Source organism: Pelodiscus sinensis, chromosome 6 (genome assembly GCF_052426305.1).
Source record: "Pelodiscus sinensis isolate ZL-2025 chromosome 6, ASM5242630v1, whole genome shotgun sequence".
Classification (NCBI taxonomy): domain Eukaryota; kingdom Metazoa; phylum Chordata; order Testudines; family Trionychidae; genus Pelodiscus; species Pelodiscus sinensis.
In genome coordinates, this window is record NC_143057.1 from 111623078 (window position 1) to 111639420 (window position 16343).

A 16343-nucleotide genomic window follows, 5' to 3' on the forward strand; every position below is an offset into this window, starting at 1 on the left:
AGTTCGGGACTAATGTGTGGAAGCTGGCATTGCTTCCATATGCCTAATGTTAGTAATGTCACACGGAGATTGGCAGACTAACGGGCTTGATTATCCTCCTATTGAAGTCCATGGTAGGCTTCTCATTGACTTCAGTAGAGGCAGAATCCGGATTCCCTTCAAAAAGAAAGGAGGGAAAAAGGTAATATACTTGACTGAAGGAGGAGCCCTTCTTTTAAAGTTTAAAAAGATGGAGTGCATGTGCTGCACTTTTAATAATAGCACACATCCAGTTTTGTATTATGACCCTAAAGCCCTTGTCTGGCATCAGAGAGGTGGCTAATGCTGGCCACAGCAGTAGCTCGGGCAGAAACACTTAGCACCAGCTGCATTCTGCTCCTTCCTTTCCTGGCTGTTTTTGCTGGAGTGAGTCCAAGAGAGAGCCACGGGAGATGACAAACAGAATTAGGACCTTTTCTTCCTCCTCTGTCTTCAACGTTTGCATGTTCACACTGGTCTTAGACCGAATAGAGTGCGAGACCAAGAGAGAACAGTAGTTCTTGGCGCTTGCACACACCGCTCATTTCTTTCAATGAGAGATCTCAGTGGGCTGAATCTGGCTGTGTAATCTGCTGCGTGATCAAATAATCTGCCAAATACTGCTCTCCATTAGGTGGATGGCACACAGAGACTGCTGCGTTTTCTGAACTAACCCACACGCATTTCTCCCTGCCCAAGGGAACCTGTAAGTGAAGGGCTGGCTCAGCTCGATTGCATCTTTGCAACAGAAATTAAAGTTTAATTTTTGTATCGTTTTTATCTTGTCTGGTGGTGGTTGTTGCAATGTGTCTGTTAAGGAGCTGCAGACAGTCATGGCAAACTGTTTTTCCCTATTATTAGCACAGTATGCAAATTGTTAAGTTAGCTTCTCTTCTTTCTGTCTGTTTCCTTGCCATTGGGACATGTATATCGAATAGGGATGTGAGTGAGTAGTCAACTACCTGATAAGCCTGTGCTTATCGAGTTGACTACTCACATTCCCCCCTGCTGCCTTGCTGCCTCTGATACAGAGGCAGCAGGTGGGGGGGGAGGAGGGGAAGGTGGAGCTAGCTTAAAAGTGGCCAAGGGGGGGGAGGGGAGAAGCAGGGGAGGCTTCTGTGAAGCAGCCCCTGTCCACGCCGGCCCAAGTTTGTGTGGGCACAGGCTGCTCCAGCAGCACCCCCTGTTTGTGGAGGGTCCCAGCCTCTGCCCGCAGCCTGCAAGGGCTGCAGCAGACAGGGGTTGCTCCAGCCGAACAGGTAGCTCGGTTCAATCCCGGCTTGCACCGTGTCCAGGACCTACTCCCACTATACCTCCGCAGTTTATATGTACTAGGAGCAAGGCTGCCTGCGTGCCCAACTCCTACTACCCATGGTACCTCCCTGGTCTGTCACAGTTGGGACCTGACCCATCCCACACTACAGAATTTTCTGGACCAGAGAAGGTGTTCCCTGCCACAGGCCCTGAGCCAGCCAGCCTCCTGCCTCTGGCTCCCTGTCCCCCATTCTGCTGCCTCCAGCCTCAGGTTGCCTTCATTCTCTGGCCCTGGCCCGCACTGCCTCATGCAGCCATATTTTCCTATCCCTGCACTGCCTCTGGCAGCCAGCCTTCTCCAGCCCCCAACCCTGAGTTGCCGCGGGCTGCCACAGGTGACTGGGCTTCTCCAATCACTGACCCCATACAGCTGCTACGGCTGCCAGCCCCATGCTGCTGCAGGCATCTGGAGTTCCCCAGCCCCCGGCTCCCTGATGCCATGGATTGCCAGGGTTCTCCAGTCCCTGGCCCCAGCACTGCTAGGAGGCTCCTCCGACCCCACTGTCTCCAGCCCTGGCCAGGCTGCTGGCCCTCCTGCCATTAGGCTCTGGGGCTCTCTGGTCCAGGAGCATCCGAGGTCCAGTTGCCGGACCAGAGAGTACTGGTTTCAGAGGTGCAACCTGTACATTTAAACTGCAGAGCCGCAACAGGGATAGCTCTTGGACCTGGCGCAAGCTGGGACTGAGCGCCTTCCCTTATCAACTAACCGTGTAGTGGAGAAAAATTCTATCAACTACACATTTAGCCAGTTACCTGCCTCTCGCATCCTTTATATCAAGTGCTATATTCTGATCTCAGTCACTGCTATGATTCTAAGGTCACAATCATTCCCTACTCTTCCATCATCATGTAAGGTAAATAAGGCTTTGTTTTCCATGTCCTGGTTACTGAATCCATGTGTCTCCCCACATGCTGTCCTATCGGCCTATGTCTACATTGAGAAGGTTGGGTGACAAAAGTGCTTTCAACATGCAAAGTCACCAAAAGTGAAAAATGGCCAAACCGGTTTTTCTGCCTCCTATTTCATGGCTGCATTGTTAGTACCCTGTCCACAGATAGAGCAAAGCAATATGGGTAAGCATCCCACAGTGCAGTGTTGTGGGAAAGCAGAGCTGATCCCTGTGCTTCTTGGGATTCCCTCTAGCTCAGGGTGTGTCTAGACTACCTAGTTTTGTCGACAAAAGTGGACTTTTGTCGACAAAACTATACCAGCGTCTACACTACCGCTGAGTTCTGTCGACATAACGTCGACAGAACTCAGCAGTTTTGTGGACGCTGGTATACCTCATTTTATGAGGCATAACACCTTCTGTCGACAGAACTCTGTCGGCAGAAGGTGTTATTGCCTATAACGTTGCGTCCAGACTACGGAGTTCTGTCGACAAAGCAGCTTGCTTTGTCGACAGAACTCAATGTATCTGGATGCTCTTTGTCAACGGAAGTTTTGTCGACAGTATCTGTCGACAAAACTTCCGTCGACAAAACGCGGTAGTCTAGACGTACCCTTAGTGAGCTCTTCGCGCTGAGGAGTATCAAAGCAGCACAGCAATCTCTCCAGCCCTCCCTCTGCAGCAGCAGTCTGCCTGTCTTTCTAGCAGGGCGGAATGGGCGCAATCCAGTGATTTGTTCTTTGTTTCTCAAAGTAGCAGCTCATTCAGATGTCATATACTTCCTGGAGCTTTGAAAGGGAAGGGGCACATGCCTGCAGTGAAGCAGAGATCACAAAACATTCTCTCTGTCCTGTTGCCAAAAGGCAGTTTTTGGTGACAAAACGTGCCAGTGTAGACAAGTGGTACTTCAGCTCAGATAAGGATCCATAAGACACCTGTCATTCTGTCAGTCCATAAATTTAAATGTTGGGTGGGATGTAGGGCAGTGAAACCTGATCGTCCTGTAGGTCCCACAAAGCCCAAGTTTGTTATCCTTTTAGGGCACACATTTTACACAGCAGGCTTCTGTCTCAGAGAGCAGTTTGACTGGGGCGTGTGGGCAGACATTAAATCAGTTTGCTGTAATATATTAACTTGGGTCCTGTACCTGAGGTCCAGGTAGCTGATCCAAAGCTCTTTGGGAACTTATCAATAGACTTCAGTGGGTTTTGATTTGGCACTGTAGTTCATTATTTACAGAACACTTGATTGTACACTCTACTGATCAAACTTCCACCGACACGCTGCTAAAAAAGAATCTCTATTGTGGTGTTAGAAGCTCTTATGGTGAGTTAAAGCAAAGGGTGCCCACTGCCCAGCCAATTTGTGAGCATTATTTTCAGCAGATGAGTGAATCTCCTTTACCAATCCAGGCTCCTTTGTCTCTCTCTTATAGTGCTTTGCAGATCACATACAAAAAGAACTGGATCTGTTTCCACCTGAAAAAAGGAAAGATGTTGTCATTCTTTTCTCAGCTCACTCATTGCCAATGTCTGTAAGTAACATGAAGTCATTTCTGATTTCGTTAAAAACCAGTCTCATAGGAGTGGGGAGTGGAGGGGAGTCACATTGGTCTCACGAATTGCACCTCTAACAGAAGAGTTTTGAGAAGCATGTCATTTGTAGGCCATTAGGATTAGACCAACTAAGGAAATAAAACCTACTTCTTTGCCCCTCGCTTTGACATGATGATAATGCGGGGAAAAACTAATTATGCTCTCTCACCTTTCAAAGAGAAATTACTCTCCTTGGATCAATAAGATTAGAATCTTTGCACATTTGGAATAGACCATCTAGAGTGGGTGATTTTATCACAATGAGCTGGCAGAAACTTGTAAGTTACAATACAGTGGCTTTTAATCATTTTGAAAAAAAATGCAGAGGTTATTGTCCCACACAAGAGAAGTCTGCAGAATCTATCTTCATTTTTTGAAGAGGAACCTTCATTTGTGAAGAGGAACGATCAGGTGATGTGGCAAAGCACAATTTAATAATAAATTATTTTGTAAAGCTATCTTGTTCCATAGGTATGCATTTAAAATCCTTTCAGTACTAATGGTTTGTAATGTCATAGTTCAACCAATTTGTGAGTATCATGGTTCATCTTTTTAATAACATCCATTGTGGATTTTTTTATTATTACAGATGAAAAAACGTGTGGAATATGTCGCAGTCAACTTATGTAACTCAAAACTGTGCCTCTTTTCAGAAAGTCAGTCCAGTGCCAGTCAGGAGTGAGATGCAGGGTCCTGCTTTTTTGGAAGCATTATTTGTAATCTTTGCTCCTTTACTTTTGCTGTTGCCTAGACCTGCAAGACTCTCATACGCTTTTGAATACAGCAAATAGTCCTGTGGCACCTTAAAGACTAACAAAAATATGATACTGTATTTATTTTTGTTGGTCTCTAAGTTGTGGTCTATACTAGGGAGTTATTTTGGAGTAACTCTCCTTATTTTGAAATAACAAGGGGAGCATCCACAGTACCAAGCCCGTTATTTCAAAATAATAACTCCTGCTTTCCACGAAAAATAATGCTTATTTGAAATAGTTATTTCGAAATAGTGGTAGTGTAGATTCTCCATTGCTGCTATTTCGAAATAACTACTCCCCAGAGTCACTCAGAGTAATTACTCCCCAGTATTTCCTGGAGCTCTAAGTCAAGGTAGCACGTTCACATTAAGGGAGCCTGCCTCAGACTAATTTCGAGGCTTCCCTGTAGTATGGACATGCTATTTTGAAATAGTTTTTTCAGAAGTTATTTCAAGTTATTTTGAAATTTCCTCATGTAAACTTGCCCTAAGGTGCCACAGGACTAAGTTAAAGACTAACACGGCTACCCCCTGAGGCTTTTATTCTTGGGAATATGCTGCCATCTGGTGGTTAATGGCAGAGAGCGAACAGTGGACATAAGCAATATTTATTTATATATTTTGCACAAAGATAGCATGTAGTCCTATAGGGCTCTGGGAGGGGCTCCTTCCTCTTTGGGACAGAGAGTGGCCACTCCACCCCATTACATGCCACTCAGTGTCTTTTGGGGAATCAACTATAGGATTTCGGCCTTCAGACAGTCCATGGCCACTGATAGCAGGCCCAAACCCGGGTGTAGGGCAGGGTGGCACATAAACCGTTCTCAGGCCCAGGCCCTGGTTCAGGGAGGGGCAGCACACAAACAGACAAGCAGCACTTAGATAATAGTAACTAGGTCCAAATTGCAACAGCCACAGTCGGATTCCCTTGCTCAGGCAGGGGTCTGATTAAAATGCAGGCTGTCGTTTGGGAACAGCTGAGAGAAGAGACTGTCATCCAGGAATAGGGTGGCAGGGGGGGATGCAGGCCCACCCACTCCACTGCGTCCTCGCCCAGGGCCCTAACAGCAGCAAAGCAGTCTGCTGCTGGGTCAGCGGGGATTGCCAACGCAACACGCTGACCCTGGCTCTGGTTCAGCCACACTGTGGTCTGCCATGCCTGGGCTGCTGCCATTCCCCCCCTTGGAATGTACCTGGCTCCAATGCAGGCCCTCTGGGCTTCGCAGGGTTTGAACCTCCAGCCAGGTAAGCAGTCATAGAATCCTAGGGCTGGAAGAGACCTCAGGAGGTCATTGAGTCCAGTCCCCTGCCCAAAGCAGGACCAGCCCCAACTAAATCATCCCAGCCAGGGCTTTGTCAAGCCAGGACTTAAAACACCTCTAGGGATGGAGATCCCACCACCTCCCTAGGTAACCCATTCCAGTGCTTCACCACCCTCCTGGTGAAATAGATTTTCCTAATATCCAACATACATTTCTCCCACTGTAACTTGAGACCATTGCTCCTCGGTCTGTCTTCTGTCACTACTGAGAACAGCCTCTCTCCATCCTTTTAGGAACCTCTCTTCAGGAAGTTGAAGGCCGCTATCAGTCCCCCCCTCTTCACTCTTCTCTTCTGCAGACTAAATAAGCCTAAATACCTCAGCCTCTCCTCATAGGTCATATGTTCCAGTCTCCTAATCATTTTGGTTGCCCTCCGCTGGACCTTCTCCAATGCATCCACATACATTCTGTAGTGAGGGGGCCCAGAACTGGAAGCAGTACTTCAGATGTGGCCTCACCAGTGCCAAATAAAGGGGAATAATCACTTATCTAGATCTGCTGGAAATGCTCCTCCTAATACAACCTAATATTCCATTCGCCTTCTTGGCTACAAGGGCACACTGTTGACTCATATCTAGCTTCTCCTCCACTGTAATCCCCAGGTCCTTTTCTGCCAAACTGCTGCTTAGCCAGTTGGTCCCCAGCTTGTAACAGTGCTCGGGATTCTTCCGTCCCAAGTGCAGGATTCTGCACTTTTCCTGTTGAACCTCATCAGATTTCTTTTGGCCTAATCCTCTAATCTGTCTAGGTCACTCTGGACCCTATCCCTATCCTCCAACGTATCTACCTCTCCCCCAAGTTTAGTGTCATCCACAAACTTTCTGAGGGTGCAATCTATCTCCTCATCCAGGTCATTAATAAAGATGTTGAACAAAACTGGCCCTAGAACTGATCCTTGGGGCACTCCACGTGAAATCAACTGCCATCCTGACATCGAGCTGTTGATCATTACTTGCTGGGCCCGACCTTCCAGCCAGCTTTCTGTCCATCTTACCGTCCATTTATCCAATCCACATTCCCTTCAGTTCCTGGCAACAATATTGTGGGAGCTTTGCTAAAGTCAAGATATATCACATCCACTGACTTCCCCATGTCTGCAGAACCAGTTACCTCACCACAGAAGCTAATCAGATTGGTCAGGCATGACTTGCCCTTGGTGGCTATTCCTGATCGCTTTCTCCTTTTCTGAGTACTTCAAAATGGATTCCTTGAGGATCCCCTCCATGATTTTTCCGGGAGCTGAGGTAAGGCTGACTGGTCTGTAGTTCCCTGGATTGTCCTTCCTTTTTTAAAGATGAGTACTACATTTGTCTTTTTCCAATCATCCGGGATCTCTCTCAATCTCCATGAGTTTTCAAAGATAATGGCCAAAAGCTCTGCAGTGACATTTGCCAACTCCTTCAGTACCCTTGGATGCATCAAATCTGGACCCATGGATTTGTGTATGTCTAGCTTTTCTAAATAGTTCTCCCTCAAGACCATAGTCCAGCTGTGGGCCCAGCAGTCTGGGCCAGTCCTTGGGCTTCCCTCAGGCTCACCTCCCTGCTTGAGAATGCAAAGGAGGCTTCTGGCTCCTTTGGTGGCTGGGGCATGATTGGCCTCTCAGGCTGGCCTTTTATCTTCCTAGTCCTGCCTTCAGGTCAGGTGGGGTGCTGGGCTCCTCCCCCTCTGGGTCGGTTGGCGGCCACTTCACCCCACTACACAGCGTAAGAGAGATCTGGGCCTTGTTGGGCCAAGCACATTGTGAGAGATCGTTCCTCTTCTGAAGAGCTGAATATCTAAATTAATAGGATTGATTTAGAGGCAGGAAGGGAAAGAGTTAATTTATTTGTCAAGGCCACACATTCTGGCTTCCAGATGTTAATGTGCATTTCTCTTGCTTTTTGTTTTTCCTTTATGCATCTACAAAGATCTGACTTGCTCTTTTCAGAGCTCTAAGGACACACATTTTATTTGCTGCTTTCGTTGCTTCTCTTTTCCCGCATTGATTTACTAGTTACCCATCCTTTTTTTTACTGGTAGAGTCAAGTGAATGCCATCCTGTCAGCCCATGAATACTGCTCCTTAAATCAGCCAACAGAAGTCATGTTGAATGACATGAAATGTTCCATTCCCCAAATGTTGCTGCTTGCAATAGAAGTGGCTTATGAAATGTCAGTTTGATGCTAAAGTAATTGAAAGGAAACCATTTGTGATACCAGCTTGTGACTGAAAATACACACACGAAATCTGTCTGGCAGGAGCAAATATCCATTACATTGGTTAAGACAGGCCTATCGTGTGTTGAATTATAATCTTATAATGTCATTAAATTACTATTATTTTACTGGATAATTCAGAGTCATGTTTGCTGTGGCATATGTGACTGTTACAACAATTTCTGTGAACTGTACCTTTTACATTTGTTACCTGCATAGAAATCTTCCATTGTGTAAGGCACTGCTGCTCCAGCATGTTGCAGGGATACATAAACTGTGCTTGCATGTGGAGTGTTGGTTTGCTTGCTTCCCTCCATTTAAAATGAGTGATTGAGACTGAAAGTTTTTAGATGCTCTTTGGACATGAGAAAACATAACGTTCATGAAGAATGAAAGGCTAGTATTTCTCTGCTGCAGGTAGTGAATCGTGGTGATCCATACCCTCAAGAAGTGGGAGCTACCGTCCAAAGAGTCATGGAGACGCTCAACTTTTCGAACCCCTATAGGCTTGTGTGGCAATCCAAGGTGAGTGGTGAGAAGGAAGTTGTTAAAAGCCATCTTCAGACCCTTAGTCATCAAAGTTAAGATGATCTCTTCTCTCTGAACTTTATTACAGCCTCTTCCTACTAAGGATGTTAAATTGCGGTTGACTAGTTGAGTAGTTCATGGAATTTCCATCGACTACTAGACTAGTCGATAGGCACTTCTGTATTCCTTCTTTGAAATGTACAAGAGCCCCATTTCAAAGGAGGAATGCAAAACTCTATGTGCAGCCTGGGGTCAGTGGTAAGTCCTGTTGACTCCAGGCTGCATACAGGCGTGCCGGATTTGAAATGTACAAGAGTCCCCAGCAGGGGCTCTTGTGCATTTCAAAGCCATGGAGCCTGGGGTTAGCAGGGGACTCGGAGTTCCCCGCTGACTCCAGGCTCCATGCTGTGCAGCATGCCGCACCGAGCCTGGGTTGACTCCGGGGTCTGCTGAAATGCTGCACGGAACCTGACCCCAAGTTCCCAGGCGCTGCCTCTTTGAAATGCTGGGATGACGTTTTAAAGGGGCAACACTGCACAGCTGAGCCAGGGATCAGCTGTGCAGCGGCTGCCCCTTTGAAACGTTATCGTGGGGCGTCAAAGCTTTGAAGTACCCTTCTTCCCTCTCCCCCCCGCCCTTTGCTGCCTCCATCTGATAGAGGAAGCAAGGGAGGGTAATCAACTAGTTGACTGACTATCCGATAAGTTTTTGCTTATCGGATAGTCGACTAGTCCTTAACATCCTTACTTCCTACCTCTCCTACTGTCTGGAAGTATCTGTGTTACAATGAAATGATGGTGGCTTTTGTGTCTTTGGGTTATATCTTCTATATATATTCAACAGACAGTGACAAATTTTTGTCTCTTACAGAAGTTCTTGATGCGTTACTCCCAACTAAACTTTTGATAGCCCAGAGATCTGCAGCACCCCTAATATGCTCATCAGTGGTGGGTTTTTTTCCCCTGACTAGCAGCTGGAAAGAGGAAGCAAATGAACTATGATTAAGTCTCTTGAAATACTGCTTAGAGACCTTCCAATAGGTAGTTTATAAGGTTATGTCCATTGTTAAGGACATGAGCCCAATCCAAAAAGCCTTTATTTTTTAAAAGCAAGTACAGTAAAACTCCAATAGTCCGGCATCCATTAGTCCGGCACTCCTGATAGTCCGGCATCAAAATGGCAAGAGCCTAGTGAGTGAGCTTTGGCAAAAAATGAGTCACAAGGTAACAGCGGCAGCAGCTGAACTGAGCAAAAAGGGTCAAAAAGGCTTAAAAAAACCCCTAAAACATTACAGTACACTGTATACAGTATGTAAAATAAAAAGGGTTAAGAATATTTTGTATAATGTATACTGTGTGTGTGTGTGTGTGTGTGTGTATTATTATATATATAAAAAATAATCAGTAAAACCTGTGTTATCTGGCAAGCTTGGGAATTAGGGCATTCCAATTATTTAAAAATTCCAGTTATCTGAGGGTCCCATCAACCTAGGAAAAAACAATGGACAATAATAGTAAAAACCAGGTTTTTAATATTGGTAGTTTTGTAGTGTGAGGCAGTTGGTCTCACATTTCTATTTTGAGTTAAAGATAATTAGTAGTTCTTAAATTTTTTTAAGCTAATCATGGTAAACCAAGCCAGGCCTGCGCGCCTGAAGATGTGACGGAATTGTGGCTGGGGTCAATGCCAGTTAACAAAGTTTTTGGTTAACAGAGTGCCAGATAACAAAGGTTTCAGTGTGTGTGCATGTGTGTGTGTGCACTGAAATGAGGGAACTTTAAGAAATGTTAACCTTGTCGGAATTGCATAGTAATTTACATTTCTCAAATTGTACAGTTATGGGGGTAGGGTTGTGTTGTTCTAAAACGAAGAAGCAGCAAGTGAAATATCATGTGTACTTTCTGGATGTTAAAGGGACACAATTTACTTTGGTAGTCTTCAAAATGGAAAAATTCTTTAGAGGCAGTAAAAATCCTGCACAGTAGCTGCAGTGGGGGAGGGGAGAGGGGAGAGGGTTGGAATTAAAAACAAAGGACACTTATTTTATTTCTAAAATGTCTTAAAGTACTCTCTAAAACCCAATCATCCATTCAAAAGGTGTGCTGTTTAATATTAATATCAGTAAATGCAGTTTCATTAACTTCTGCCTGTTGGTTGTCAGGGTGGATTGTCCGAGGGGCCTAAACAGATAGGCAGTGTTACTTCATCAAAAAGTAATAGATAGAAAGGGAGGGATGAAGAAACTGCTAAAAATAATAAGATAAACAGATAAATTTGATTCTTCATAAAACAAATTAGAATATTTATCATTTAATTAAAGAATGACAAAGGGTAATTTTTGAAGAAAAGACTATCAAGATTTGTAGAAGGATTTTCTTTTCCCTTCCATTTTCTTATAGGTTGGCCCAATGGCTTGGCTGGGTCCACAGACAGATGAAACTATTGAAGGACTCTGTAAAAGGGGAAAGAAGAACATTTTATTGGTTCCAATAGCATTTACCAGTGACCACATTGAAACACTCTATGAACTGGATATTGAATATGCACAAGTTTTAGCAAATGAGGTAAACATCATTGGAATTCTCATAATTGTTTGGGCAGTTCTGCCTCCCTGTTTTTAGCTCTCGTTGTAGGGGGTTTGGGTCCGTTGTTATACTGATGTAAATCTGGAGTTAATCTTAATTGGCTGGCTGTTTGAATTTTTATCAATGTAACTGACAGCTGAATTTCACCCCTTTTTAAATTATTTAAGATAAATGATCTGCATACTCATCAATAAATAAGGGGTTTGGGACACCTGGTATCAAAATAAAATTTTGTCTCCTAGTCATTTTAGCTATGCTAAAAAAATACTGCCACATTTAATTCAGTCATTATTGGGAAACCTTGACATGATACAGAAATGAGGTTCTTCAAAAAAAGATACTGGGGTATTTTTTTTCCTTAACAGTACTTTCTTTTTGTCTCCTCTCTTGTTTTTGATTCAGTGTGGAGTTGAAAACATCAGAAGGGCAGAGTCTCTTAATGGAAATCCATTGTTCTCCAAGGTATCCATATTGTTACTATAGCTTTAGTAGAAAATACACCTTAGCAGTCCTCTGGAAGGCTCTAGCAGATTGCTTTACTGGCAATCTCAGTAAATGAGTGAAAATGATGAGAGAAAAAATGCTCTTTTGTCAAAACGAAGAAGCAGCAAGTATCAATTTAAGTATCAATTTAAAAATAAGTGACAAATGAAAATAGTTTACGGTCTATGAACTACAAAGTATAGGGAATTCTATTTTAATTGCCAAATTGGTAGGCAAAGTGTTACTTATTAGTGCCAATATTATGCCAATGAATTTTAAAAATCAAGGTCTGCATTGAAAGCAAGGAGAAGTTTATACTAAAAAATTGGTGTCATGATACATCCCTTGGTCTGACGGATTGTTGGTCTGGCTGCCTCGTAGGTTGGTAACGTGCATGTTTTCTGCAAGTGGCGCACTCACTTCTACTTTTAATACTCTGTCTTTCAGGCACTGGCAGATTTGGTCTATTCACATATCCAGTCGAATGAAATCTGCTCCAAGCAGTTAACCCTCCGCTGTCCACTTTGTGTAAATCCTGTCTGCAGGGAGGCAAAATCCTTCTTCACTAATCAACAGCTGTGACGTGCTGCATAGAAGAACACATTTGATTTGGACAGGGAAATCTCTTAATGATGCAACAATGCAAACATCAGATATTGCACATAAATAGCCAATCTCTAGCATTCTGGTACACTCTTCCAGCCCCAGTGGCTTTTGTGGGGTTGCAGTTTTGTAACAGGAAAATTTGAAGTTTTTTCTTTTCTTTTTATTTGATAGATGTGGGTGGAAGGGAAAGAAGGAAGGGCCTGATGCATTGAGGTGCTGAAAGGTCTCCATTCCCCTGGGTCTAATGAACACTTCATAACACCAGGCCCAAAAATAAGCACTGAAAAATCTTTGATACAAATTGGCATCTAAAGCTCTTTGCAGGGAGTTCTTTATATGCACTAATGTCCTGAATATATTAATTTCAGCCTTCCAGGTAGAGTGTACTATTTTTTTTTATGCTACTGGTTCAGTATTGCTAACACAGTTATCTGTTCTTACAGATATATTTTCAGATGTGTTTTGAATTCTGATTTTTTTTAAAAGAATATGTATATTTTTTAAAACATAGAAGATTATTTTGGTTTTCCTGGGCGAAGAAGATTCTGCAAAAGCCCAGATAGGCATTGCCCTATTGGAACAATGGCTTTGTAGGAGATTTGTTTACATTTTCCTGAAACTTTCTCATTGTCTGAAGGAAAATCTCTCTATGGAGAGCATGAAGCAAAATAAATGACCCAGGACTGAGTTATATTTTTGGAGAGCACTCCACTTAAATAGGTTTTAGATATATTTCAAACCTTGTTACCGTCAATAGCAAACACTGTAGCTGGTTGAAAAGGTTGGCTTATCCTTTAAGCCAAATGCTTTTCTATTTTTCTAAAGGGCTTTCTCTGTTTGGTAAAGCAAATTCAGAAAGTTGAACTGGCTTTTCTGAGGGTTTATAGATTTGCTCTGTGCTTTCCAATGCATTCAGGACATTGTGGTTTTTGTGGGATATCTGTGGAGTTACATGGGCACCATCGATCCAGTTTAATTCATGTTGTCAATTAAAATGCCAATGATATATTAGGAGTCTTTACATTGTGGTTGGTGGGCCAGATGAGGGGTGCAGGATCCCTCTCATCCTAACAATTGCTGTGGGTATAAATTCCCTAACTCAGAAACAGAGTTCTGCTCTAATACAGTCCTTTGGCTACCTTTAGAGCCTTATCCCAAGCACCTTGACCCATCTACATCTCCTTTGGCTTCAGTGGACATTTGGATATGCCAGGAATGCAGAGTCCACTCCTTACTACTTAAATTGTTAAGGTTTCCTAAAATAAAGCAGAAGCCATTCAGCAGTGGCACCAGGGTTAGAGATTAACATTGTCTTTGAATGTCTCAGTTGCTGGCTGCTACACAGCCTTTCTCAGTTTTGGCTTGAAGTACATTCTGAATGGAATTATCATAGAGTCTGGAGTGTCAGTCCCTTAGTATAGGAGGCATTGCCTCCAGGTCCAGAAGAATCCATTAGAAGTATTCTATGGGAGAGCGCCTTTTTAGGTACTAGTCTAGCTGTCATCTTCATGAATACAAATGTTTATCCTCTGTAATTAGCACTGAACGCTGGAGGCTTTTTGCAAGTTGTAGGCATTGCTTAAATTGATGAATCAAGTAATCCATGAGATGTGGAAGTCAGGGGCTATGGTTATTAGACTGTTTTTCTTGCCCAGGTAATTGTGAGATGTACACAGTTGGTGTTCCTCATCCTCCACAGACAGGGTTGTTTAAGGATAACATATGGCCCTGTTGCCATAAGACTGTGTTTTGCTCAATTTTATGTTAAGAGTTGCCATTTTTTATGCTGGTGACATAAATTAGCATAATTGTTTATCAGCCAGTGGGCTAGAGATAGGGAGATGGAAATTATGCTTCCTGCTCCAGCCAGCCCTTTACCCCCACCCAGGCCTAATAGTCTCCGTGAGGGAAGGACTAGGTGTTTCCACTGCCACTCCTGTTTCAGCCTCCCAGTGTGTGTATAAAGGGAAAGGTTACATTTAAACTTCTCCAGAGGCTTGATAGGAGGTTGTTGGTGAGAGGCTGAATCAGTACATCCTATAATGGGCCTGCACTTTTTTGGAAAGGTTCTTACGGTCCCTCCAGGTCTTCAGCAGAAAGGAGGCCGATTTCTGCTGTCTGCTTCTGCACCCTCTTTCCCTGCTGGATCCCTGTCGCTGAGATGTTGTGCTGGGATTTATGCCTGCGGAAGCCAGATGATTTAGAGTGCATTCTGATTACTGTCCTGATTTTTCAACACTTATGTTGCATCTTGCTCCATGATCCACACTGTCTGGCCCACAGGTTTGTATAGTCTGTAGACCACGACAAACTTCCTGTGACACTTTTTTTCCTTCTCTGTGTATGCTGTTATACTGGCCTTTTGCCTAGTTAGCATGGTCTGTATTGGAGAGACTGAAAGGAAGATGGCCAGGCACTGAATAACTAAATTTGTCTTTGGCTCCAATTGCCTTTACATTCCTTCAGTCCCACTCAGGGAATCTATTCTCTTGCTTATCAAGGGCCAAAGGGGGTAGGGATGTTAAATTGCATTTAATCAGCTAAGCGAGTAGTCAATGGAATTTCTATTGACTACTCGATTAGTCGATAAGGGGGGGAAACCGCAGACCTGCAGCAGGGTTAGCCCGGCAGCTCTTAATACATTTCAAAAAGCAGAGGCGCAGTGTCTGGGACCAGGCACAAGCCGGGAGAGCTGATTCCCGGCTGGCGCCTGGTCCCCCAGCTGCATTTTTGCCACCCCTACCCCTGTGCAGAGATGGTGCTTTGTGTGTGTGGGGGGGAGAGAACTGGCTTTGAAGCTGGCTCCATCCCATCACCAGCTCTTGCTCCCCCCCCCACTTTGCTGCCTCTCTCTGAAAAAGGCAGCAAGTGGGGGGGAGCGACTAGTTAAGTCACTACTTGACTGCCTGGTAAGCATATGCTTATTGAGTAGTCGACTAGTCACATCCCTAAAAGGGGGCATTGGTATTATCAGAACTCCTCTTTGCAACTAACTCTCATAGGGTATGTCTACAGTAGTTCGTTAATTTGAGCTAGGTAGGCAAATCAGGCAACCGGAGTTGCAAATGAAGCCAGGGATTTAAATATTTTGGGCTTTATTTGAATGTTCCTGTCCGGCCGCCATTTTTAAATCCCCCATAGTTCAAACGAACTGCCCGCGGCTACACGCGGCAGTTTAAAGTTAATCTGAACTAAATCCTTAGTTCAGATTAACTGTTACTCCTCATGGAATGAGGTATAACAGTTAATCTGAACTAAGGACTTAGTTTGGATTAACTTTAAACTGCCCCATGTAGCCGCGGGCAGTTCGTTCGAACTAAGGGGGATTTAAAAATGGCGACCGGATTGACACATGCAAATAAAGCCCGGGATATTTAAATCCTGGGCTTCATTTGCAACTCCGGTTGCCTGATTTGCCTACCTAGCTCGAATTAACAAGCTAGTGTAGACATACCCATAGTGTTTATATTTCCATCATCTTGTTCATGCCTTTCCATGCATCTAACCTCCACACTGATGGGAGAATAGGCCACCAAGTACTTCTCTCAGATAGAATCAATGAGAATTATCCACTGGCAGCATTACTGAGCAAAATGGAGCTTTTAAAATGGGAAGGCCTTTGGCCATGCTTGGGGAATTCTTGCTGCATACCTCGGAGTACATTTTTAGCTTTACACCTCCCATTTTACAGAAAATTTCTTGTCTCCAATCCCGCTTCTCCTCTTTGACTCTTATAGGGTAACAGAATATAACATATTTATAAAATGTCACCGTGAAGCCTCTAAAATGCCTGGAATATATAGGCCTTCTAATACATACTGTTACCAGCAAAATTAGAAATGTTCTCAAAGTTGGAAATGGAGGCTAACTCTGTGAACATTGTAATATTATACAAATTGATTGGCTTTTTGTTTTCATACTGGAGAATGTAGAGGGAATATTAGTTGGCATTAATTATGAAGCATTACGTTTATTCCCAGTAATAGAAAATAGTCAATTTTTATGTACACTAACCACAAGTGGGATAATTACCAAACCTGTTCAGGCTAT

General features: G+C 43.9%; 1 protein-coding gene across 2 annotated transcripts in view; it reads left to right on the forward strand.

Moving 5' to 3' along the window:
* Positions 1-14540, forward strand: part of FECH (ferrochelatase) — a 32834-nt gene extending 18294 nt beyond the window's left edge. Inside the window, exons 7-12 of one of the 2 annotated variants that reach the window (XM_075932626.2) lie at positions 3658-3756; positions 4471-4533; positions 8509-8616; positions 11019-11183; positions 11607-11666; positions 12135-14540. In XM_075932626.2, the coding sequence (XP_075788741.2) occupies positions 3658-3756; positions 4471-4533; positions 8509-8616; positions 11019-11183; positions 11607-11666; positions 12135-12269 (630 nt within the window). In that variant the 3' untranslated portion in view covers positions 12270-14540. The remainder of the gene's footprint in view (positions 1-3657; positions 3757-4470; positions 4534-8508; positions 8617-11018; positions 11184-11606; positions 11667-12134) is intronic. The other variant, XM_006116569.5, reaches the window with a different exon arrangement.
* Positions 14541-16343: the final 1803 nt, after the last annotated feature.